This window comes from Sinocyclocheilus rhinocerous, unplaced genomic scaffold, assembly GCF_001515625.1.
Source record: "Sinocyclocheilus rhinocerous isolate Xijiao unplaced genomic scaffold, SAMN03320098_v1.1 scaffold2773, whole genome shotgun sequence".
In the NCBI taxonomy this organism is placed as follows: domain Eukaryota; kingdom Metazoa; phylum Chordata; class Actinopteri; order Cypriniformes; family Cyprinidae; genus Sinocyclocheilus; species Sinocyclocheilus rhinocerous.
Genome location: NW_015663019.1, coordinates 422,317 through 448,859, shown reverse-complemented (window position 1 = coordinate 448,859; position 26,543 = coordinate 422,317). Strand labels below are relative to the sequence as shown.

Genomic DNA, 26,543 nt, shown 5'->3' with positions numbered 1-26,543 from the left:
TGTGTGTGTGAGTGTGTGTGAGTGTGAGTGTGAGTGTGTGTGTGCGTGTGTGTGTGAGTGTGTGTGTGTGTGTGTGTCCTCACACAGTTTTCCTATAAGCCTTTGCCAGTGCAGGCCCGGGACTTTACAGCAATCGCTGTGAGCTTCAGGCATGTCCTCTGTCATGAGTTTAAAAATATGCAGATTTTGTTGGATTTAGTAAATCATATTGTTTACATAACATTGTTTATGTTTCATTTCTAGTTTGATTAATTTGATTAGACTGGCTGGATTAATGAAAGTGTTTTTAATTGATCCTTACTGAGAGCAGCCAGAATGAAACATCATGATATAAATCACATTTTCAGTGAAATCTTGCAGGCAACATCCACTCCTTTGGACTGTATTTCCACGCTGAACAACACAAAGCATTTACACCTGTGAAATGTTGCCTAAATTTCATTAAACATCAGTGGATTTTATCGATCAAACTTGTGCTGATTAGCTTTCGACCTTCATGCATCAGTAAATGAAGCAAAGATGGAGAGATTGAGGATGGATTTATCGCGCAGATCTTGCTCTGTCTCCATCATGTTCTGCAGTTTCCATTTCACTTTCAGAGGAACTCAAAGCCATCAGAGACCTCGGGATGCTTCTTATCCTCTTTTCTGTTGTGTTCTGTGGCTGTCGTTGTATATTTGAGAATATGGTCATTCAGAAATACTGCATGTGTGCTGGATTGTCATGATGACAGGAATTGGTGTTTCGACTCGTGATAGCACTATTGTGTTACTGCACTGGTTAGTTGTGTGGCGGCTGACAGACGGACTCAGAAACAGCTGACAGTGAACCGTGACTCAGTGTGTCCTCATCAGCCCGGGAACAACACTTTCAGTCGCTGGTTGGGTTCAGTCACGGAACTCATGTCATAGTTATATTTCTGGACTAATGTTCCTGAAAGAGTCTCTTCTGCTCACCAAGGCTGTGTTTATTTGATCAGAAATACAATAAAAAATGTGAAATATTACAGTTTAAAACAGCTGTTTTCTATGTGAATCTCTGTTAAACTGTAATGTATTTCTGTGATGCGCAGCTGTATTTTCAGCATCATTACTCCAGTCTTCAGTGTCACATGATCTTCAGAAATCATTCTAATCTTTATTTCTCACAGTGTGACTATATATATCGTGCAAAACTTCATCTCAGAATTAGCCGTTTTATTTTTTCTCTGAAGAAACGAGTAAACGCCAGCAACTTGTGCTCCTGGCCTGTCAGTATGAAGCGTTTATTCGTCTCTCGCGCTTGTGCACATATGGTTTGTTTTCATTCTGAATCATATTTGCTTTAATAAGTGGAAAAACGCAGTAATTACTGACTCTTTGAAGACGAGTGGTTGTTGTAAATTCATCTTTTGCTGCTTCACTTGTTGCCATGCAGTATGCAGAGCACATGTGAGGATTTCTCCTGACCTTTGACCCAGTGATATCGAAACGAGCTTCAGGAGCCGTCTTGATTTAATACCAGTTGTGCATGAAAGACACACATGAGAGAAATATTGCCATTGCTCTCAGTCTGAATCTTTGTCATTAACTCATTAAGCGTCGTCCTGAGCTGAAGATCTCGAGGGACGACTCCAGTCCTGCAGTCTTCTGATGCACACTCACAGCTCAGATGGCATCAGGATGAAGGCGTGAGTGTGTCTGAGGAACAAGAGAAACTAGCGCGTGATGAATCCCCAGAGAGCCACTGACCGCATGACAGCACCCTGCTGCAGGGCACTAGAGGAGTCTGGGAGTGTCCGGCCTCAGCGTGACTCTGTTTAACATCCCTACTGAAGAACAGAAAATACGTGGACTAGTTCTTATTTAGTCCAAGAGTAAGTGTTCATTTTTAAGACATACTGGGTAAAGTCTTTCGGAATTCAGAGTAAGACTGATCAACACTACACTACTGTTTTCCAGTGCAGGAAATATATAAAGAACATATATAAATCAAAATACTTCTTTACAGAATATACCTTGAATTAAGTTGGTATTGGTATATATATATATATTTAATGCTTTAATCATTAATCTATAATATATAGTTTTATAAATTGTATTAATTATTGATTTATTTACATTTTTATAATGAATATATATATATAATGAATAAGAAAGTAGTATTGGAGTTTCAGCATCAGAGATCAGGCTCTGAGTTTTGAGCGTGTGTCTGTCAGGACTGATCAGAGAAGTGCGCACCTGTTCATGTTTTCTGTCATCATCATGTGTCTGTACACCTGGCTTTGACCTCTGACCTTTGAGAGGCTCGTGTTTCTGTCTAGAGAGAGGCTGCTGAAGGGAGCTCTTTATGCTCAGAAATCTGCATCCGTCGCTGAAATGGATGTACTTTCATTTTGTAACTCGGCTGCAGGACACACATTTCAGGGTTTGCCGCTGGACTGTGAGCTTTACACTAGAAAACAGAGAACATCCGCAGCGTTAAACTGCTGTTTACAGTCACATGTGAGAGTTGTAGGGGTCACGCTCACTTAACTTTTGCCAAATGAGTTTGTAATTGCTGCTATGGTTTGCCCATATTTGTTGTTGAAGTGTTTCTAATGCCCTGAAGCCTTTGCTGCACTGTAGTCCAGATCGGTCAGACGTCCCAGCGTTTGCTGGAGTCTTATATCATTACAAGCATCTCAGCAGATCCTCAGACTCTTTCATCTTAATGACCTCTATCTTCTAACGCAGCAGAACTAACAGGAACAAACAACTCGCTCAAAGTGATTTGTGAGTTTGTACTCCCATGTGACTTGTTACCGTTAAATTACACAAACCATGTTCTCATCTGGCCAACACAGCTTGAGCAGCGTAGGTCTTCCTCAAAGGATTCACTGATTCAGAACATGAGTGCAGAGGAGGTTTGTTCTGATTCAGCTGGAGCCGATCGCTGAGTGAAGGAGCTATGAGTGTTAATACAGGTCTGAAGCTACGAAGCCTGCCTGGTTCGTGTGAGATCAAGTTAAAATAAGAAGTAACATTATGAGATCACTTGGTAAAGTTACAGTTGCAAGACCTAAATTCACACTGGGAGATATAAAGTAGCAATTATGAGAAAAAATTGCAATTGCAAAATATATACTCACACTACTACATACATATAGTCACGATTACGAGAAAAGCTGCAGTTGTGAAATATATATAGTCCCCTAATGAGATATAAAGTTGCAGTTATGAAAAAAGAATCCATCTCTTTCTAGCCCATTGAAGATTTTTTTCTTAGTTTACAATTTGCTGTCCATTATTATTAAAGAAGACGGAGTTTTCCCAACACTTCCGGTGTCAACATGTCCAGTGATCCCAGACGCTCCAGGCTAAATCCTTCATCACAGAAGCCTAAATCTGGACTACTGTAAATGAATCCGGTTATTCTGGATATCAGATGACCTGCAGTGACCCTCCTGTCAGCCTCTACAGACCAATGCTGTTTAAATCGAGCCCAGATGAGAAGCTTTTATTTACCCACGAGGCCTTTCAGCAGACTTTGAAAGATGTATGGTGTTTACATGGCACACGCGGCCTCAAAATACAAGACAGATTCATTTCATTGAAGAATATTGATGCGAGTGAATTCCGCTATTTGATGCTCTAGACATTTTCCAGTCGTTCCATCTGAGAGTGTTTAAGCCCTTAATAGTTTCCATTGCAACCGTTATTAATTCTGCGATTGTGGTTCGATTGAACGGCTCTGCCAGTCTGGATCTACAGCACAGTGTCGGGACGTGTGGCGTCCCATACTCGGAATTTGTGCTCTGCCTTTAATCCATCCAAGTGCACACACACAGACACACACACACACTCACTCACTCACACACACTCACACACACACACTCACACACACTAATGAACACACACCCGGAGCAGTGGGCGGAACGATCTTCCCACCGCTATACGGAATGCTGAATCCCTGACAATGTTCAAGAGACAGCTCAAAACTCATCTCTACTGTTAGCAATTAACTGCATCTTAATAAAAGTTGTATTACGAGCATTTCCTGTTTATTTGCCTCTTTATGATGAATCGCTTGCTGTGTTCCTCATTTGTAAGTTGCTCTGGATAGAAGTGTCTGTTAAAGGAATAAATGTGAATGTAAATCACACGTGCTCAGCAGGTTTGTTGTCGATCCTCTGCTCTCGACCCGTCCTGAGTCTTTGTCTTTAGTGTGTGTGTGTGTGTCTGTGTGTGTGTGTGTGTGTGTGTGTGTGTGTGAGTGTGTGTGTGTGTGTGTGCGTTTTTGTGACAAATGAGGACATAAATTTGTATAATGACAAGGGTATGACATAGGTATTACAAGGAGAAGGTGACTTTTCAGGACATTACCCCATGTCCTCACTTTTCAAAACGCTTATAAATCACACAGAATGGAGTGTATTGAAAATCTGAAATAGCACAAAGTTTCCTGTGAGGGGTAGGTTTAGGGGTAGGGTTGGTGTAGGGCAATAGAATATACGGTCTGTACAGTATAAAAACCATTACGCCTATGGGATGTCCCCACTTTTCACAAAAACAAACCTGTGTGTGTGTGTGAGTGTGAGAGTGTGTGAGACATTTTCGTTTTGCTAAGGATTTGTTAACAGAAGTTAAATAAGGAAATAATTTCTTACTTAATTTGAGATAAACGACGGAAGCCGAGCGCAGCTCTGTGTTCTTCTGTTCTGAGATGAAGAAGCAAAAGAGCTTCAACCTTCTTTTCATTTCATCTGATCCGCTTTCCCTCCTGTTTGCTAATGATATGATGATGGAGGAACAGATTTGCTCTCAGGATCAGCAAAACTCAAAAAACACATTTGATTTATGACGTTTAGTTGTGATGAGAGAGCAAAAGCACAGCGAATGAACATTTGTGCTCCTCTGATCATCCTACTTCTGATAAAACAGGATCGAGAAGGAATATTTTGTAGCAGATGTGACCAGATATACTAATTATGCAAAACATCATTAACAGTGCTTTGTAATTAGGGAGTGACAAATCATTTGAGGATGCAGTTATACAGACAAACCTCTATAAACACATGGTCCGCTGCTGATTCTTCTGATTCGTGCAGCGAGGGTCGTACAGTAACTCGGTCCACATGTGAACGTTTGCTGTGGCTCTATAAAGCTGCATCAGATCACATCATGACACACAAAACATCTGCAGTCCCAAGAGCTTATTAGGACACAGATGTCCAACATTTAAACACTCCAAACCAGTTAAGATCAATTATTTGTGTTATAGAAAAAATTAACTAATTTAAATAAATAACTAATTTAAAACGGTGAACAAATAAATGTTTTACATAATAACAGCAAGTTGAATATGAGACTGGGACACATTAAATCAAGGATCTGTGAAAAATCCTCAATAAAATCCTCAACTGACCAGACATTATACAAAACAACATGGAGCGGTCATTAAATGACTTCATTAAATATCAGCAATATGAGAGCTTTAACCATGCTCATTGTGATTCTGGTTATTTTATTTCTTGTTTGTGAATGTCATGTTTTAGTTTTGGACTGAATGGTCATGCTCTCATTTTGCAAACTAATTTTACAACACAAAGGTTTTCAAATACCCCAAAATATGATGCAGGGGAAATATTATGCCTGTTATATAATTTCATGCATAAACACCCACAAGTGTCATGTTATAAAATGTTGTTTCTGAAAGATTTCATATTCACACTGTACTAGAGCCAAAGCAAGTTCTTCAAATATACTCTCAATCTCATGATTTGTGACAGTCTTTAAAAAAAAACAAAAAAAACACAGAAATAAAATTGTTTTAAAAAATATTGCTGAACTCAGGGCTTCATATTTTGCGTCGTTCCGGAGGGTCCTGCGTCAGCCGAGCAACTGCCATTGAGAAGAATGAATGCTGACGGATAGCTTTCTCCAGGATTATAGATCTGTTTGGGTCACGATAGGCATTTTATTAACTGATATAATTAGCTAACATTTATTTGAGATCTCTTGCTTAATCATACTGTATGGAGTTTGTTGTTTTTATGTGCTGCTGCTCTCGAGCGGTCATCTGTTTGGAGATAGAAACCTCTGGAGGAGAGAGAGGTTAATAACAACACAGTCATGTTTCATGTTGAATGAGAAACGTGTACATTATTGTGAAGTGGATCTAATGATCCTCTGACGCTGACGTCACCTGCATCACATCAGCAGTTTCCCAATGCATGAGCTCGTTAGTTGAACTAATCACTTCATCGTGTTTCTGCTGGCATCATTTACTATATGAGTGTGTTAAACTGACTGAGCAGAAACCATATAGATTCACACGAACTCAGCATCAGTGTTTTCTCTTGATATGCGTTTGATTTCATGATCTTCAGCCAGCGTTTAGTCTCTCGTTCGTTGTAGTTATTTTCATCATTCAACTCATTCATTGTAACCAGTTTCTAAAAATCCCTTTTAAATTCACATGGAAAAATGACAAAGCATTGCATGAAACATATTAAAATGATTTCAGAAGCTTGGAAATATGCAAGCATTTACAGGGTGTGACACAAACACAGTCTTGCTTTGTTTAGATGGTTTGTGGGAAGTTTTTCCAAAATGTGTTTGTATAATGATACGCAGAATGCCTTCGGTCAGGAATATTATTCATGTAAATCTGCTCTTTGAACAGCTATAACTTTTTATCCTATAGTTAAAACTCAGGATCTACATGCTATGGAAAAAAATAAAACAAATAAAAGAGATACATTTTTATGTTGCAATTCTGACTTTTTTCTTTTTCTTTTCTTTTCTTTGTGTCACACCCTGTTCTGAGTTTATATTTTGCAATACTGACTTCTCTTTTTCTTCTTTTTTAATGGGTTAGGGTTATTTTCCATAACATGTGGCTAATTAATGCAAACAACAATCTGGAAATTTGGAAACAAATGAAATTTTTAAATAAGAAAGTACTGAATATTCCAGTTAAGTGTGTTTGTACATTCTGAGAAAAAAGGCACAAACGCTGTCACGTCTTCTTTCACAAGTAAGCACACTTTAGGGGTAAATAAGGTCCAAAGGTGTGCCTTTGAAAGGATTCTGTCGCAGTGACAGCTTTTCTACCTTCAGAGAATGTACGGCATCCCTGTGGATGAGGCTTCTGGTTTAGTTTGTGCCATGAGGGAGTTACCTTTAACTGCAGACAAGGCCTCCTTTAGTTATCGTTGGGTATTTCCCTCTCGCTGCGGTTAAACTCATCCAGCTACATGCTTCCACAGAGCCACACGCGTGTGATTCCATGACATCAGTGCGCTGTAATCTGAGTCTGCTCTGCTGAAATCTGTGAGATCCAGATCACTGACCCAGACTCAAGAATTGAATGCATCATTATTGGTGTGATGTAGTCAAGTTAGTGAGACCAGCTGAGAATCTGGAAGTATTAAAACTGGACGTGGTTTAAATAAGGAAAAAGGAGCTGCTGCTATGATGTGCACAGGCTCAGTTGTGATTGAAACGTGCGGCAGAATTCAAGATGACAAGCTGATCCACAGCAGAGAATGAGTAAAAGTAAAGGACTGTAGCACAGCAACGGCAGCAGACGCTCAGACTCAGTCCTCAGCCTCCACTATATGTGCTGTGGATGTTGTTTTAACATTAAAGAGGCAGCACCTTAAAATGACACACAGAAAAATGTAATTAGCACAAAATCAGATGATAAAAAGATTTTAATGTCCTTATTCACTAATGATTTTGTACAGTATGCATATACTTACTTTCAAAAGTTTGGGGTCAAAAATGCCTTTATTGATTGATTGATTGATTGAAAGAAATTGATCAAAAGTGACAGTGAAGACATTTATAATGTTACAAAAGATTTCTATTTCAAATAAATGCTGTTCTTCTGAACTTTCTGTTCCACAAAGAATCCTGAAAAATATGATTTGTCACAGTTATGTATCACATAGAAAAGAGTTATTTTAACTTGAACACATACATTTTGTACCATTATTGTAATGTTGATGAATCCAGAGTATTCTTGTTATTCTATTATAAAATGTATAAAATGACTGCTTAAAGAATAGAAGGGCTTCCGCACAGCCTCGCCTCTCTCACACCTACATTATTCTAAAAACCAGTTAAAATACAGTAAACTGCTTTTACACAGGCCTAATGATCTTGTTATGGACTCGTACCTCTCGTTTGCCTCATTCAGAGGTCGTGTCATTTTTATCTAATTTATTTGTTATGCAGAAATACTACCAAATACCCAACTTCCAGATGATTACACGTCACTTTTCAAAAATAATTAGCTGCATTTGTTTCATGATTTTGTATTGTTTTATGACAACATTGATTCCCCAGCATGTTTGACTCGTGTGCCGATGCACTGCATGGCCAGAGCTATTGCATTTTCACCATAAGCAAGATCCATAAAAAATAATGGACTGGATCTGGTGCAAATGAACTTGAGAGCCCCGAGCTGAAGCCCACTGAAGACGTCTGAGATGAATCTGATCCAGAGCGAATCCCTCCAGCCATCTTCATCATCTCTGAGAGCTGTTCCAGCAGCGCAGGGAGACATTAATGCCAACGTGACATATTCAGCGTGTACATGAGAGCCTACTGTTCAGGTGTCCACATGCTTTAGCCATGTAGCGTGACAGCAGAAGTCAAACAGAGCGGCTGTGAGGAGTGAAGTACAGCGCAGGGAACGAGAAAGAGAAAGAGAACACAAGTCATGCTGAAGGAGACTGGCTGGAGATCAGCTGTAGAGAACAACAGATCCAGCTTCAGAGGACTGGGCAATGATGCACTGATGCCAAATAATGGAATTTATTCATTTATAATGTTACAAATCATTTATATGCATGATGGTTTCCACAGAAATATTGTGCAGCACAACTGTGTTCAACATTGATAATAATCAGAAATGTTTGTTGAGCAGCAAATCAGCATATTAGAATGATTTCTGAAGATCATGTGACACTGAAGACTGGAGTAATGATGCTGAAAATACAGCTGCGCATCACAGAAATAAATTACAGTTTAACAGATATTCACACAGAAAACAACTGTTTGAAACTGTAATAACACTTCACAGTTTTTACTGTATAAATGCAGCTCTGGTGAGCAGAAGAGGCTTCTTTCAGAAACACTCACTGACTCCAAACTGTTGGCGGTAGTGTATAACCTCATATTGCTCAAGTACAAATGAAAGGTTTGGTCTGGAGGAGGATTTTAGGATATGGTTTATCAGAACTGCCAAAGATGATGAACGGCAGCCTGTGGCAGTATTCCCTGCGTCGCATGCGTCAGTCTGCACGAGAAGGAGCTGTAAAACTTAGTTTGGAGTTTGAAATGTCAGTCAGGTTTCTCAAGGCTCTGTTTAGACAGCTTATCTGAGCTCTATTTGAGCGCTGTATCTGTACGACCTCTGACCTCTCAGGGAGCCCAGAATGGCTTTCCATGTTATACATATGTTTGACGAGAAGTGAAGTGTTTGATTTTCAGCTCTGTTCATCGATCAGAACATGCTGGATTTTTTCGCCGTGGAGGAACTTTGTGCAGCATTACTAAAGGCTGTTTTAAATGGCAACACCTTTTATTCGTAAAAGCTGTGCAAATCTCTCTCAGAAGCACAAAGTCCATATGTGTCTCTCTTCATTTCAGAAAAATGGGATTTATATAGCAGTTTCCAATGTGTGTGTGTGTGTGTGTGTGTGTGAGAGTGAGAGATGAGTGAGTGCGTGCGTGTGTGTGTGTATGTGTGTGAGTGCGTGAGTGAGTGAGTGCGTGCGTGTGTGTGTGTATGTGTGTGAGTGCGTGAGTGAGTGAGTGCGTGCGTGTGTGTGTGTATGTGTGTGAGTGCGTGAGTGAGTGAGTGCGTGCGTGTGTGTGTGTATGTGTGTGAGTGCGTGAGTGAGTGAGTGCGTGCGTGTGTGTGTGTATGTGTGTGTGTGTGTATGTGTGTGTGTGTGTGTGGTGACTATGTGAAAAGCGATGTGTAAACGTAAAGTCTTCTCTCCTGTGGAGTGGATCAACAGTCCTCCTCCTCCTCCGTCTACAGTGTGACCTTTTCAGGAAATTTCAGGAAATACTCTAATCGTGTTTGGGCCTTTAATCGTTCTCTTGATATGTATTGGCCTGGAGGATTCAAGCACAAATCTGTCTCAATCCTCTTACTTCACTGGAATTACTGAATGCATGATTATTTGGAGGAAATGTTACGTCTGTTGTTGTACATATATACTGTAATTTACCATATGTGTGTACCAAAAAACAAAAAGCTCATGCTAAATGAATAAATACATCAATAAAGTTCTCCTAAATGAATAAATAGTGTGATCAGATGCATCCAGGTGGTTTTTGAGAGTTTCAGACGGGGATGTGTTGGTGTCTGATGTAAAGGTCTCACTTCAGCTCAGTAGCAGCTGATAACACAAAGGCTGTGGGTGGCCCGTCAGCACATCACTGAAGACTTCACCGTGCTCCAGACGGGCTCAGAACAGCAGGAGAGTCTACAGGAGTCAGCCAGAGCTGAAAATAAACCACTCTATTCTGAGTCACTCAAACAGCCACACACGTCACATGATGATTTATTAGCATTTGCTCAGATTTATTGGCTGCTGTCATGTTCTGGTCTTCATTTGTGGCTTTAAGGATATCATAGCTTCATTTGTACCTTCATGAAAAAGAAGTGTGCTTTATTGTATTGAATGTGCACTTGTAGTGTACGTCATAAAAACTTGCAGATAAAATAATATAAATGAAATAAAAGGCCACTTAAGTGACTAAAAGAGAGACACCTTTGTGCACTTTTGTCAAATATAAAATAATGTCACAAGTTTGACATTTCAAATCATAGTGTGAATAGTAATTTGTCTTGCTTTAAAGAGGTTCACTTAGTTTGATGTGACTAACATACTAAAGCAGATGCAAAGTACTTGATTGTCATTTAACTGCAGTGTGCTATTGGATATTACATTTAAAGTTAATATCTTTTAAATGTACTAAATTACAGCTTCAAATATATTTAAATACATGACAGAGACATGACATTAAAGTATATTTACCATAAAAGCTTGTCAGTACATTCAGCAGTACTTAAACCATATTTGAAAGACAAGAGAAGTAATTATGAAATTACATATAAAGATGTGCTGAACTCATGCTTAAGTAGGTGAAAAACACTCAGCTAATTGCATTTCATATAAATTTAAACTACATCTTCATTTGGGGTTAATATGTAATTAAGAGTCTGAAAACATTACATTCAGTTCACACGTAAGTATGTTCTATTAAAGTATATTATTTCTGTTATAAGTGCTGTTTAAAAGTATGCTAAAATGTGCTTCTTTTTCGCTCATCAAATAAAAATGTTCTCCAGAAACTGAACTGAACGGCCTCTAGAATCTCTCGTTAAACATCTGTCAAGCCTCTACAGAAAATGAAAGAATGCATGAGTTTCCAGCAACGTTCTCATGACTGAATCAGCGCTGAGTCACGCTGGACCTCGACTGCTTCAGACGAGCCACCCACGCTCCCTTCTCCCTCTCACAGCCTCACTCCGCATTATTTTCATACAACAGCACCATATTGCCATGGAGATCTTTCCCTGAGCACATTAACCTACTTTCTGAAGCCCAGAGCGAGTCCCTGCCACATTGATTTAACTAAAGATCTCACTGATGAAAGGACATGTAGTTTCAGAATCGTTCAGAAACTGACGTGGTTGTGAACTATATGCTTTCAGTTTGTTTTAATGAGAAAATCTCTGGAGCTGCCTTGAAATGTTATACGGCATTTGTTGCTTTTGAGACACAAACCCATCAGACTGTGCCGATAGCTGCAAAATGTCCCAGATGTTCTGTGTTGCAGATATGATGTCCTACAGATTGAGTCGTGTCGATCAGCTCCAGGTTAGAACCCATGAATCCCCGACACGAAGCACGCTCTGAACACAGGAGCTCTGGAGTCTGTCAGAGCCGCGGGTCTGTGTCGGACGAGGGTTCGTAAGGTTTATCAGGACCTGCGTCGCTGCTATATCAGGCTGCTGGACAACAGGAATTTCATTCTGCTTTTATCTTCCTAACCTCACAGGCCTCACAGATAGAGTCAGAAGATCCTTCGGTTCTGCTGCACCTATCCTAGACATCTAACATCAGCACGAATGAACTCATCTATTGTGTTGACCGCTGAGAGAATGAGTCAAAGTGAAGAAATCCTCAACACAAAGTCAGTGGTTTGTACAAGGTCCCCCTCACACTGAGTAATGTCTTGTTTAGACAATAAAAAAAAAACTTGGTCTCGACTCAATTCCATTAGCCAGACTATCAGGGAGAGTTCATCCAAAAATGATAATACTGTCATCATTTACTCACCGTCATGTTGTTTCAAGGCAAGACGGACTTTCTTTCTTCTGTGGAACACATCTCCAGTGTGATATTTTGAAAGGAAGATATTTTGAGGAATGTTCATGCTGCTCTTTTCTATGAAACTACTAAAGGAATAATTCAGCCAAACATGAGCATTAGCTGAAAATGTGCTCACCCTCAGACCATCTAAGATGTAGATGAATTTGTTTCTTCATCAGGTTTGGAGAAATGTAGCATTGCATCAGTGTCTCAGCAATGGATGCTCTGCAGTGAATGGGTGCCGTCAGAATGAGAGTCCAAACAGCTGATAAAAACATCACAATAATCCACAAGTAATCCACAGCACTCCAGTCCATCAGTTAACATCTGGAGAAGACAAAAGCTGAAACTAATCCAGCATTAAGACCTTTTTAACTAAAATATGTGCCCATAGTCTATAATAACGCTTCCTCCAGTGAAGGCACTCTGACGGCACCCATTCACTGCAGAGCATCCATTGCTGAGACACTGATGCAATGCTACATTTCTACAAATCTGATGAAGAAACAAACTCCTCTAAAATCAGGTGTTTACTCATGTGAGACATGTCTGGTGATTTAAGTGTTACACAACTGCAGGTAATGGCCATTAAATAAATGAAGAGCATCCAGTAAAAGAGTGCATGCAATCACTCCTATGCATGTCCAGCACACAATATATCACAAACACCAGCTCAGTGGACGTTATCAAAGCTGAGAGCTTTTCTCTCATGGCCTCAGAATCATCAGGTTAATGAAGGACTGGCAGATATCGCTGTGAATGCTGAATAAATGAGCAGATCCTGGCAGTGAAAGATGTGTCTCCCTAGAGCAGCTGGCACCACTACTAACGACTGGTTTCAGTTATGGATCATAATTGTTTGTTGTAATTGTAAATGATTTAGAGCTGAGATGCTGCAGTAATCACGCCCTGCGTCAGCCTCACTCTTAAATACTGTGGTGTGTTTCATGTAGAACATGTGCTTGATAAGACATAAGATGACTTAGGATTTCAATAAAGGACAGTTTCAGTCATCACAGTGTTTTTCATGTATTTTATGTGTAATTTATAATGCTATTTTTAAGGCCTCTGAAAATATCTGGTTGATTCACTTTGTTATGTATATTACAGCTTTATTTTATTTATTATGTAATTAAATCGTAATTATAATTGTATTTATTTATTTTAAATAAAGTTCTGTTTAGACCTTATAGTTTGCTCATGTGATAACATCATGTGTGACAACTAGCCCCAGTCTCTTCATACTGTTCAAAATCAAGGCAAAAAGTAGTTCAGCAGATTTTTGGAGCTCAGATGTAAGCGGGTCGTGTTCTTGTGATGAATTACAGCTGCGGTTCCTCTGCTGGGACACAGAATGAACTAAAGAACTTACATGTACTAAAAAAGAAAAATCAGATGTCAGAGTGAGTTCTGTGAAAAGCTCTTGCAGCATTTGTTTGAAAATAACACTTGGTTTAATATCTTATTAACTGATGCAATGACATCCATACACTTGTGTGTGTTTTTGGGGACTACTGTACATGATATCTTTATCTTCTGGTAGATGCACAATACTTGTACATTATTCGTCTTATGCAGCACAACCTGCCATGCCAGACTTCATATAGAGATTGCATTCATACACAGCATCATGATGTGAAACAGCAGATGAGCACTGTGCTGTTTGTGAGGTGGGCTTTGCATCTGAATGCGGAGGCTTGAGGAGGTGGGAGCTCTGCTTCAGCTCGGAGTCGGATTTCAGTGTTTGAGGGAGTCTGGACGAACTGAGACTGCTTTGTTCGCGTGGAGCTGCTGGGTCCCGGCGGGTGTTCAGGAGAGGAGTCTCTGTCGGCGCGAGCGCTGCAGCTATACCGCGCGTCATGGGCCGAGCGAGCGACTCAGCGCTGAGGTGACCCAGCTTTCCTGAAATGATATTTCATTCATTTGCTTCTGAGAAACATCTCGCATCATCTTTATTTCTCATCAGCAGAGTGTGGTGCTGGAGTTTCATCGCTGTGTGCATCTGCTCTTCTGCCTCAGCCTTGCTGCACTTTGACTCAGGTATGGCACATCACTCACATGTTTCAGAAAATCACAGCAAACGTCTTTATATGCTTTATACATTCACACAAGCTGCAGAAAATAGTTAGAGGTAGGCTAGGCTGTGCACGACTCGTTCTTTTGAGTCAGGTCTTTTTTAGTGAATCGGTTCGCAGCTGAATCGGTCCGAGCGGTTCTCGAGATTCATTTAACCGAGAATCGGCTCTTTTGTCGCGCGTCGCGTCACGGCGTTGTTTTGGTCGTGTGATTTTGCGTGTATTGGGAGTGAACTGAGAACCTGTTACTTTAATAACCGATTAACAACAGAAATGTTACACATGATGAAACATAATGGAGATAATTACAGGTTTGTCTAATAAACGAAAAGGAGTTGATTTTAATAAACAACAGCATGTTATTACTTGCAAAACTTTAAAAAAAAATTTTTGTAGTTGAGACATGCAAATTAATTTCGATAGTATATTGTAAAATAGGCTATTTAGTTTCTAAATGATTGTTTTTATGAACTGAATCATGGGTGCAACGCTATAAATTTACAAAACGCATATCAATAAAACATAATCAGAAAAACGCGATATGTGATTTCATTCGGCTTTATTTAGGTGTTTTAGAGCGTGTGGACGTTGTCATGGTCACGGGATGACGTAATTACGCCATGGCATTAAATAATGGCTTTTGAACCGATTCTTAAAAATGAACTTCGACTGAACCGATTCGCATAAATGAGTCAGACTGCCCAATCCTAGGGGTTACCAAAGAACCTGTTCCATTCCTGTGCTAATCTGTTTCACAAACCACCCAATTATTTTAACGTTGTGTTCAGTTTCTGTTTTTGTAAGATTTAATCTAATCTAAATTTAAGATTCATCTCAGATCTACAGAGCCGCTTAGGGGGGCATGATGGTGAAAAAAATGAGATGGCAGGAAAAACATTCAATGTTACTGCTTTTGTGTTCGCTCGCAAACATTCTCTGAAAAAAGTATTGCTTTTCCTTCCACCTCATATTATTTTCATCATAAAAGTTTTGCAAATGAACACAAAGGTTCTTTGGGGAATGCAAAAGATTTCCTAGTGAACGCAAAAGCATTTAACTTTTCCTTCTTCTGCCATATCATTTTTTACCGCGTCCCTTTAAGGCCGGGGTTCTCAATCAAACACACCTCGCAAGCTCACGAGAAAGTTACTGGCAGGTGAGTTTGATCACGGCTGGAGCTAAACTGCAGGAAAGTGGAACTCGAGGCCAGAGTTCAGAAGCCCTGCTTTAAGGGAACATGTACAAATCAATATTTCACGTACATCAGGGGTGACCAGTCCTGTTCCTGGAGATCCACCCGCAGAGTCCAGCAGCCCTGATCAAACACAGCTGTCTGTAATTATTAAATGCTATTGACGACCTTAATTAGCTGGTCTAGTTGTGGTTGATCAGGTAGATCTCCATGTACAAATCAATATTTCACATACATCAGGGGTGACCAGTCCTGTTCCTGGAGATCCACCCGCAGAGTCCAGCAGCCCTGATCAAACACAGCTGTCTGTAATTATTAAATGCTATTGACGACCTTAATTAGCTGGTCTAGTTGTGGTTGATCAGGTAGATCTCCAGGAACAGGACTGGGCTCCCTTGATGTCCATGTATTTTGTAAGTAGCTGTGCAATAATGGGATATTTTTGTTACTGTTAAAAAACAAAACCTATAGTTTCAGGGTGAAATGAGACCCGCTAAACGCTCAGAACAGACTGTAGGCTATAGGTGAACACGAGCAGCACAGCCGCTGGGAGACTGAATGATGAATGAATCCGGTTGAGCTCAGACGGGCCTGATGATGATGATGATGATGATAATGGGCTCTGATGTGGTTTTCTCTGAGCGCTGAGACTGCAGAACTCCATGAACTGTTGCTGCAACATCATTTATTAAGATCCAGATGCATTTATATTAATTTTGTCCATTGTAGCTATTTTTATATTGTTTTTCCATAGCAGTTTTAGGGCGCTATGAAAGTCACTTTCCATGTTTCCATCACTGTGTCCAGGTGAGGTTCATAGTTTGGTGAGGGAGCTCAAGGTCGCAGAAGGTGGTCGTAGAGGGCTAAACCCCATTTCTTTACCTCAATTACCCTCATGATGACAGATAGTTGGCACAGTGACTCTGTTCGGTCGAAATTGCCGTTATGACAAGCGGCGGAGCCTGAGTAATCTTCCCTAAGGATGACATCATGTCCACAAAAGCTGTATTGTGTTCAATAACGCAGAGCTGTTCATACTCGGTCCAAACGGGACGCGTGCCAGAAGATCGCATTCTTGACCTCATTTTATGTTAATGATGAATTTAATATGTTTTGAGGAATGGCTTGGCTGTTATTACGGGGCGTCGATAACACTGCAGTTTCTCAATCAGCTGAAATTTGACACATTACTCCAGATGCAGGAGAAAAGCTTCAGAATGTGCATTTAAAGGAGTAGTTCACCCACAAATGCAAATTTAAAGCATTTACTCCCCCTCACATTGAAGAGGAATTCAAAGTCAGTTGTTTTGGACCCCACTGACCTTCATAAATGAGGGTGGTTAAACAGAAGTTTAGTTTTTAGGTGAACTGTTCCTTTAAGCTGTGTGATGTTTGAGATGACCGCTTCTAGAGCTTTTGTGATTCACATTTCACAAGAACTCCTGTAATATATGATGATAGATGATCGTGAAGAGCTCGGCCAGCACGGCGCTGGCCAGACGACTGATTTGGGACACATATTTCCAGCCCCAGCTGTAAACACAAAGGAAACAGAGCCGTTTCCACAGAAACCAGCCATCTGAATGTATTGTACGAGAGCAGCTGCTTTCTGATTCTGATGTGTGTTTGATGCACAAACTTCATCTGAAACACGTTTGGTCTTGACTGCTCAAGGTCTCTTGCTGCGTCCACACAGTTTGGCATTGGCTGTTCCGTTTATCTCGTCGTTTAAGGTCATGTTTTTTCAGATTCAGTTTTTCTGTGTAAAGTGGCAGTGAAATCTACCTGGATTCAAACACTCATTGAGGACTTTGTTTCACTGACCCAGCGTTCGCCTGGCTCAGTGCACTGAAGACACAAACTGAATCTCGAGAGCTTTAGTAGCGTTCTCTAGGGCTTTGGTTTCTTGTAGATCTGGTTCCTCTGCTCTTGTTTAGTTTGTATTAGAGTTACTGTTCTCCTTCCCTTCAGAAGCGGTCCTAATGTGGACGCTGACAGCTCGTATTAACCACAGGAATGGAGGCCGGCCTTTTGCAATGTATCCTACTGCTGAAGAATTGTCTTCAAACTTTTGAAACATTGACCCACATGGCAGCTCTCAGCTCTCAAAACAAACCTGAGATTGTGGGACTCATGCCAGCGGCGGCTTTTCCGCTGAAGATAAGCAGGACAGAGCCTGGTCCAGGACCTGATGGAGACCTCCAGACACCAGGAGGAGACTGTGCCGTGATGGGGAACGTTCTTTGGAGGAGGTGTTCAGTTGAGCTTCTGGGTGATTCCCAGGTTGTTTCACACCAACCAAATGCATGTGGCATACGAATCAGATGTGTGTGTGTGTGTGTGTGTGTGTGTTGCATAATGCAGATGTTGCTCTACAGGAATGTATTGTGACATGCAGCATTACAGCAACACAGTGAAATTAAAACATTTGCATTGACAGTGTGAGAGGATTTTTCTTCCTCCGCTCTGACACGTCTGCCTCCAGTTTCTGGAAAATATTAGGCAACGGATAAAACTCCATCAAAGGAAATGTGCAAGAGTGTCCAAACAAGCATGTTAAAACGACGTCTCATCCTTTCCCTCACTGGCCTGCAGAACAGGAGACTCATTGTGAGAGAAGCTAATTCTGTTTTGGAGGAAACCGTGGCGTCTTCTACTGGTGTAACCGCAGAGTTTAGTTTTTCTCATTGTGAAGGGTCTTCTGATGTTAATGGCTGTCTGATTCTAATGTGAGAGTCAATGAAAACAACACTTAATGTGCTTTTATTACAGTTTGATTCACCTTACTGAACAGATCCAGTATTATGTTTGTAAGCTGCTTGTTGAAACATATTGGCCACATATATACAGCAGTGTGTTTTAAGATTGACAGTGAATCCTCTCATTTGAATCCTTTAATGTGTAAAGCAGGAGTCACACTATGTTGACATAGTGATGATAACCAGTGACCGGCTGTGAACAAGAAACATGAATGAAAGCCTGTTTATTCTTAAAGGATTAGTTCACTTCCAGAATAAAAATCTCCTGGTGATTTACTTGCCCCCATATCATCCAAGATGTTCATGTCTTTCTGTCTCCAGTTGAAAAGAGATGAAGGTTTTTGAGGAAAACATTACAGGATTTTTCTCCATATAATGGACTTCAATGGGGACCAACGGACTGAAGGTCTAAATCACAGTTTCAGTGCAGCTTCAAAGAGCTCTACAGGATCCCAGCCGAGGAATAAGAGTCTTATCTAGAGAAACCATCACTCATTTTCTGAAAAAAATGTAAATTTATATGATTCGGCTGGGATCTGTAGAGCTCTTTGAAGCTGCAAAAAAAAAATTACAACGTGATTACGTCATGCGTGAAGTCCAGCTAGTGCAAGACCAGCATCTGTGGTTAAAAAGCATATCAATTTGTATTTTTTTTAATGAGCGATGGTTTCTCTAGATAAGACTCTTATTCCTCGGCTGGGATCCTGTAGAGCTCTTTGAAGCTGCACTGAAACTGTGATTTAGACCTTCAGTCCGTTGGTCCCCATTGAAGTCCATTATATGGAGAAAAATCCTGTAATGTTTTCCTCAAAAACCTTCATCTCTTTTCAACTGGAGACAGAAAGACATGAACATCTTGGATGATATGGGGGCAAGTAAATCATCAGGAGATTTTTATTCTGGACGTGAACTAATCCTTTAAGTGAGCATTAGATGATGAAAAATAAAATCTAAAATAATGTAAAAATAAGGGAAATGAGCATGAACATTTAAATATCCAGTATAGAAATAAAATCTAACATTGGCTTATTAAAAAAATCAAATTTTTTTCTGTACAAAAAAACAAAAACTTTGTTTGCTGTGCTTGTTTGTAGGTCTGCACAATTTTGCCCCAAATTTTGTGACTGTATATATAAATATGGTTGTGTAAGTAATATTATTTATTGTAATATGTCACTGTAAAATAAAAAAATCTAGCATTTAAGAATATATATTTACTTTTTTTTTTTTTCAAACTTTAAAATATTATGCTTTTATTTTGTCAGAAAAGTGCAGGGAGCCCTTAAAGTGTCTCTTTTATTGACAACAGCTGGATTATATGTGCTTCTCATTACAAGTTTGCTAAGACAGGTTGGCTTGTGTTTCATTCCCAAATGTATGTCATAAGCAGCTCCGTCTCAGAGATGCAGATGGAGTTGTGGATCATTTACTGTGAATCGAGTAGCTCTGAGAAGCTGAAAACACAGATCATGAGCTGCTCATGTGTAGTGCCGCGCTTCACTCTCAAACACACAGTGCATACACTCCTTTAATTAAATCACAGCCTTTGCTCTTTGAGAATCGCATGAAGCCATATTGTGATTTCTGTTTTGATTAATCATGCACTACAGTATGGTGGTTGTCACTACCTGAATGTTTCAGGAGTGTTTTTGGTAATAGAATGGGGTTTCCATTCTCCTTAACAATCAAAATCCATGACCATATTTAGCTGCGTTATGCGCACGGCCACTGTGTCCTACAGGCCAAGGAGTCAAATGAGGCCTGTTTATTTTCTGTCACTGTGCAATAAGAATAACAGCTGAGCGGTCTTGAGAGGCCTGTACCATCTCTAGTATGCTTAGTATCAACATACATGAGCCAAGAGCTGCTGTTATGCCTCTCTACCCGTTCCTGGGTTAAACCGTCTGCTGTATACATCACAGTGAAGATATAGCAAGAGCACTTCACATATATTATATACAGTACCATCCTCCCTGTTCCCATGCAGATACGCTTAATCTATTATGCTCTTATATTTCCAAAAAGCACGAAAAGGTTAAAATAGCAGTTAGAGGCTGATGGAGAGTGTTTGCACTCATACGTGCCCATCCTTTTCCTATTATGTCATCACAACAGGAATGTTCAAACAGAGAAAAACAGAGGATTAGTTTTGCCATCTGGGCAGGGAAGTCTGACAGGAATGAATGTATAACACGAATGAAACGTCCATGAGACACAAACCAAAACAGGAAAGCATGACTGGATGTTCCATGGCCTTAATAGAAAAACACATTCCCACTCTACTCAAGCTACTTGTTTGCATTTGACATCCAGACGTTGAGTAACTGGAGCGGCCCTACTGATCTTTGACCTTTAGAAAATATAGATAGGTGAAAACATGTTTTCTGCTCTTCTTATGAGTTTTTAACGAGAGACATTATACAAACACTGTATTGGAAGAGTACTTATACTGCCATGCACTCCAGTGCTGTACCGGGTGCGCTAATGAGCAAGTTTACTATCAGAAACGCCAAACATGTGGAGCTGGATATGTGATGTAAACGTCAAAATGTATTACTTTACTAATCATGCACTATGGTAAAAGTGTTTTGAGCTCACAACATAGTATTGTTCAAGGAACTGCATTAAAATAAGTCTTTAACCAGTAATCTGCACCTGTGATCAGTGTACATAGAATACATTTTTTGGTGTTTTACTGTCACTAGTGCTTATTTCAGCTGGAAGCTGCAGTGAACTATATATAAATGTGTTTATGGAGTTGCAGGAATGTGTTTAGTTTGCTGTTTGCTGTGAATGATGTGTTATCAGTGAATTAGCTGTTGACTAGCAGTAATGTTAAACTCGCACATGAGGAACTCATGACTGTTGTTGTGCTTTATGTAGTCTGGCTGAAATGAGTAAGTGGAAAGTTCTTGTCAGCTCTGGACAATAGGAGGACAAGCATTGGGTGTAAAAGTTTTTAACATTGCTAACAAACACAGGATATGACCTTCCTGCCTTCAGATGTATAGCCATAGCCTTCGAACCACGCAGATGAAAAACGCAATAAAAGCTGACATTTCTAGAGCTAGGAAGGGGAATGAATCACAGGGAATGTTTAGTGATAGTGTGAACAGATGCGTCAGTGAGTGCTTATTAATTTTAATTTCCTGTTTAAATGTTTTTGCTGGTGAATATCGAGGGTTTTAGGATCACTAGGATCACCTTCATGCAGTGAATGCAGTGAAATACCAAAACAGTCTCATGACAATTCATTACTATTTTACATATTTGTCATATTTGTATTAGTGGCTAATATGAACTTGTATGATCCACATGTTTTTGTATGATCTGCATACGCCCCAGTGACAATTAGGTTTAGTGGTGGACTTTCATTCTTACTTATTTTCTAAAAATCGTATGTGTCTGTTCGATTCACATCATATGTAATCATCACCTCATAAAACAGTCAGGTTTTGCTGTGAGATCGAGCTGGCAGTGCTCACAGACTAACACAGAGAGAGCAACCATCTGGTTTAACCAGGAACTATTTACTACATATTTAAATGAAGTCGTTGCAGTTTTTCAGCATGAATAAAGTAGCCTGATCAGAGATTATTCACAAACGTCTGTGCTATAGAAATGTTTGTGCTCATTTGACATGTGTTTGCGCTATTAGCTGATTTCTTTACTGAATCGGGTAATTAAAACCACTTAGACGTCAGATCCTGTTTTCAGCAGACACCATTCATTCACGATTCCCTCCAGAACGTTCAGATGTAATCATGGGCGTTCCCTTCAGTGGATTACTGTCACAAAATGACTTAGTTCTGCTTCATTTCAATTTTATTTGCCTTCTTATTTTCAAATAAAATATCTACTTTATAGTCTTTTGTATCCAGATCTTTGACTAATCAGCATAAGGTCATATTCTGTTGAAGGACTGGTTAATTGTCTTATAAAGAGACACTCAGATGAGATGCAGCTAATGTTTCTCACCCAGATCAAGCTGAAACCTGCAGTAGCTCTCACTCCAAACCCAAACACCATTTGAGCTGCTAATCACGATCTTGATTGGGCTGTTAAGAGCTTAATGGAGAAAAGCACTCCAGCTTGGCATTTAAGATCCAGTGAGTTTCTGTGTGTGGAACAGACTGTCTGCACCTCACAAAACACGCACGGCTGATTAGGCTCTAATATACACGCCACGGCACACAAAGGAAAGTCCTGCAAGAGCAGCTTCAAAGCAAATCTCATTATCACATCCTCCATTCATGAGGCACAGTGTATTCCAGCCAGCGGCATAAACTCGTTCACGCGGTTCTGCTGTGAGTTACAGGCGACGTGTGGTCAACAGATCACCAAATCAACGTCAGGTGATTGGCTTCAGTCCTGAGATGATGACGGGCAGCTTTGGCGTTTAGAGCTTCAGCAGCCTAAAGAGGAAACGCCTGTCCGTTATAATTGTCCAGGATTTAATGTGTGTGGAGCAACACATCAGCATGCAATGTTAATGAGATTGTTTACAAAGCTTTATTGCGTCCTGTGAGACCCCATCTACATTTACCCTTGGGGAAGAAAACCGTTTTATTGAGCTGACGACATGGACATGACTTGTTCTGCTGTTTTGACCGAGAACTTGATGTGTTGGACATTGATGTGGTGTTTACACTGTTGTTCAGAGGTTTGACGTCTCTTCAGCTCACCAAGGCTGCATTTATTTGATCAAAATACAGTAAAAACAGTAAAATATTGTTACAGTTTAAAACAGCTGTCTTCTATGTGAATATCTGTTAAACTGTAATGTATTTCTGTGATGCGCAGCTGTATTTTCAGCATCATTACTCCAGTCTTCAGTGTCACATGATCTTCAGAAATCATTCTAATATGCTGATTTGCTGCTCAAGAAACATTTCTGATTATTATCAATGTTGAAAACAGTTGTGCTGCACAATATTTCTGTGGAAACTGTGATGCATTTTATTTTTAATACCAATCCAGAATTCAGCACTGAGTTATGATATAAAGCTCAAGGTTTCCAAACTGAGTCAAGGAAGGAAACAAAACAGCAGCACTTTGACCTTAAAAGTGGGAAAAAAAACGTTAAATTTCTCATGATTTATGATTTAAAATGAAAGCTTCTTTATCATTTTCATTCCAGCTTCAAAATTGAAAGACAAATCCAGAATTGACCATAATTCCATTCTCAAATTCAGACCTGTCTGGATAAAGCCGTGTACTGTAGTAGATTTGGAAAGCAACTGTAATGTTTCTAGTGATGAGGTGTTGTGGGTGGTCCAGATTGGCCGTCTCAATCCAGCGATTGTAGAGTTGAAAGCTCTGAACAGCCACGGTCTCAAACACAAACCCAGACGGTACGGTGTCTAAAGCATGGCCTCCTTCTTTTCAAGTCGTTCCCGACTCATGTGCGCAGATTAATCCGCAGGGGAAATTTGCTGATTCAGATCCGACATGCTGTTGTGGCCCAATAAAAGTAAAAAAGACACTAGGTCTTTCATTAGGAGCGCTTTGGGCCTCTGGAAGTCGAGGCAAAGAGCATCTTCACTGAAGTGCCCAGGCTTCTGCTGGAGGACTCCGATTGAGAGAAAGAGCAATAAAGAGACAATGAAAGCACTTGAAATGTGTTCTTTGATTGTTGAAGCTGTTTGGATGTGCAGTCTGTAATAATCTGTAAATAACCTGCAGCAGTGCTGATTTATGCTCATATCAAGGTGATTTCCTTCCCTAAATGTGATTTCTTTAATAAGTTAATATGCTTTATGTGCTTGAATGGCTTCATGTTAAAACAGCATGTTAAATGCAGGGATTTATTTTTAGTTGAGCTAAGCACAGAAAAGCGCTGGAAAGCAGCAGTGTTTACTGTAAAGCGTTTGGCCGACGGCACAGCAGATGAAGCTTCATTAATCAAACATCTTCGTCTGTCCCGCGTGAGGCTCGTGTTTGTGATGGCAGCTCAGGAGCTTTCAGTGCTTGGATTATTTTGAGTGGTTTGCAGAGATGATCAAATGTTCCACTGTGGCGTAAGCTAAACATGCATAAGAAGACGCATGATCATTTATCATGTCCTTTTTTCGTAGTTCTGTATCCTGCTGAATCTTTTAATATCATGAAAACGAATTACAGCTGGCTCTGTCAAGCTCCAAAATCACCAAAAAGCACCATGAAGAAGCTGTGCAGATCATTCTGGGATCATATGATGGTTTTATGTGAGGAACACAACAAAAACAAGTTGTTATTCTCTGAAACTCTAGATGTGTTTATGAGATTCTGTAGGAGAAGCATTGATTTGTGAACAGATCGTTTGTCTGATGTCTGTTGATTCAGTTCCAAAACCAGTCTGAATGATTTGTTCATGAATCAGGCTGATCTACTGTCTGATTCACTGATTCACTGATTCACTGTCTGATTCACTGATTCACAGATTCACTGTCTGATTCACTGTCTGATTCACTGTCTGATTCACTGATTCTCACTGTCTGATTCACTGTCTGATTCACTGATTCACTGTCTGATTCACTGATTCACCGATTCACTGATTCACTGTCTGATTCACTGATTCACTGTCTGATTCACTGATTCGGTTGCAGCTGCTCACAGGAGAGGACATTATCATTGAATAATGATTTAGTCACATGAGCCACTTTTATGATACTTATGGTGCTTTCATGTACTTTTTAAAGCTTGAACGCTTCAATCCTCATTCGCTAACATTATGTTTTCATGTCTTTAACACGAAAAAACTATTCAGGTACAGTATCTCAGTGATACTAAATTAGCACTGCTTGAACTACATGAGGGTGAGTGAATGATGACAGACTTCTTACATTTTGGTAAAGTTAATAATAAATCTTAATTTTTTTTGTTTGTTCCTTTGGCATCTTCAGTCAGTGAATTTGTACCTCAAAACTCCAAAAGTTTAGTGTTGCTTTTCGAGCAGTACAAAGAGTATTCGAGGAAACAAAGGTAGCGATGCAGGAGTCATCAGCAGATAGAGGAGGATTTAGAGAGCGAGAGGATAATCTGAGCTTTGAGCTGGTTTTGTGCTTCTCGATTCCCACCGGTGTTTTCGAGAGCAAATCTCTCACTCCTAAAAAGAAACAGCCTGGCTAATTTGATGCTTTCACAGGGTTTTAGATGCTTGTTTTGTGGATTTGGACTAGTCAAGCTGAGAAACCAGGTGGTGTACTACAGCTAAAACAGCTGAGCTCCAGATTTAACCAGCTGAGAGTTGCAAACTAAGTTGTTTTTCACTTCAAGATACTCAAACTGTGCAGATCCAGTGTTTTTAAGTGATATTGTTTCCTGGAAATCTCAGGGTGCAAAACCAGACACTTTCCCCTATGAAAAGCTAATGAGAAATGTGCAGTGTTTGTGCTGTAAAGCATCATAAGTCATGTATAAGCACAGAAAGTCGTCTGACTGACACAAACCTGTCAACAAGCTTTCCAGATCATTTGTAGAGCCTCAGGTTTAGATGTATATGGCTGGATTGTGTGATTTATGTGTGGATGCACACGTGGAGCTCAAACACAAGTTAAAGCTGAAATCAAACAGCAGCAGTTTCCCCATTAAACACTGAACATACGGATCTAAACGCTAGCTCCACGCGTGGAATTAGACCAGCAGGTGTTAATTAATTCATGAATAATTAGATTCAGTATATATTTGGTATAAGTAGTTCACTCTATCTGAGTTCAGAGTGAAAATGTCTGAATTAGTGAAATGACCCTAAAGCTGGATTTGCACAGGATTGGTGGAGCAGGTCACGCTTTTTCCTCTGAAATGTTCCCAGAATCCTGTAAATATGTGCTCGCATCCGTCAGTTCGCTTACTGTAGCTGTGGAAGCGTTAAACTCCAGATGCTGATGATGGAGCTTGTGAATGTCGGTGGAGGGAACAGAGGAGCACAGGTTCAGTGATATGGAAGATGAGCCTCACGAAGGCTGGTTGTGATTGAGAAGCTCTTGAGTAACTCTCCCAACACACTCCTTATTGCTCCTCAGGGATCCTTCCTAAATGTGTGTGTGTGTGTGTGTATGTGTGTGTGAGTGAGTGAGTCTGTGTGTGAGTGTGTGTGTGTGTGTGTGTGTGAGTGAGTGAGTGAGTGAGTGTGTGAGTGTGTGTGTGTGTGTGTGTGTGTGAGGGAGTGT

The 26,543-nt window shown here is 40.1% G+C and overlaps 1 protein-coding gene across 1 annotated transcript in view; it reads left to right on the top strand.

Annotated features, from left to right (window-relative positions):
- Positions 1 to 13,878: 13,878 nt before the first annotated feature.
- Positions 13,879 to 26,543, top strand: part of LOC107728733 (collagen alpha-1(XV) chain-like) — a 57,977-nt gene continuing 45,312 nt past the window's right edge. Inside the window, exons 1-2 of the mRNA XM_016539023.1 lie at positions 13,879 to 14,255; positions 14,334 to 14,407. Coding sequence (XP_016394509.1) covers positions 14,227 to 14,255; positions 14,334 to 14,407 — 103 coding nt within the window. The 5' untranslated portion in view covers positions 13,879 to 14,226. The remainder of the gene's footprint in view (positions 14,256 to 14,333; positions 14,408 to 26,543) is intronic.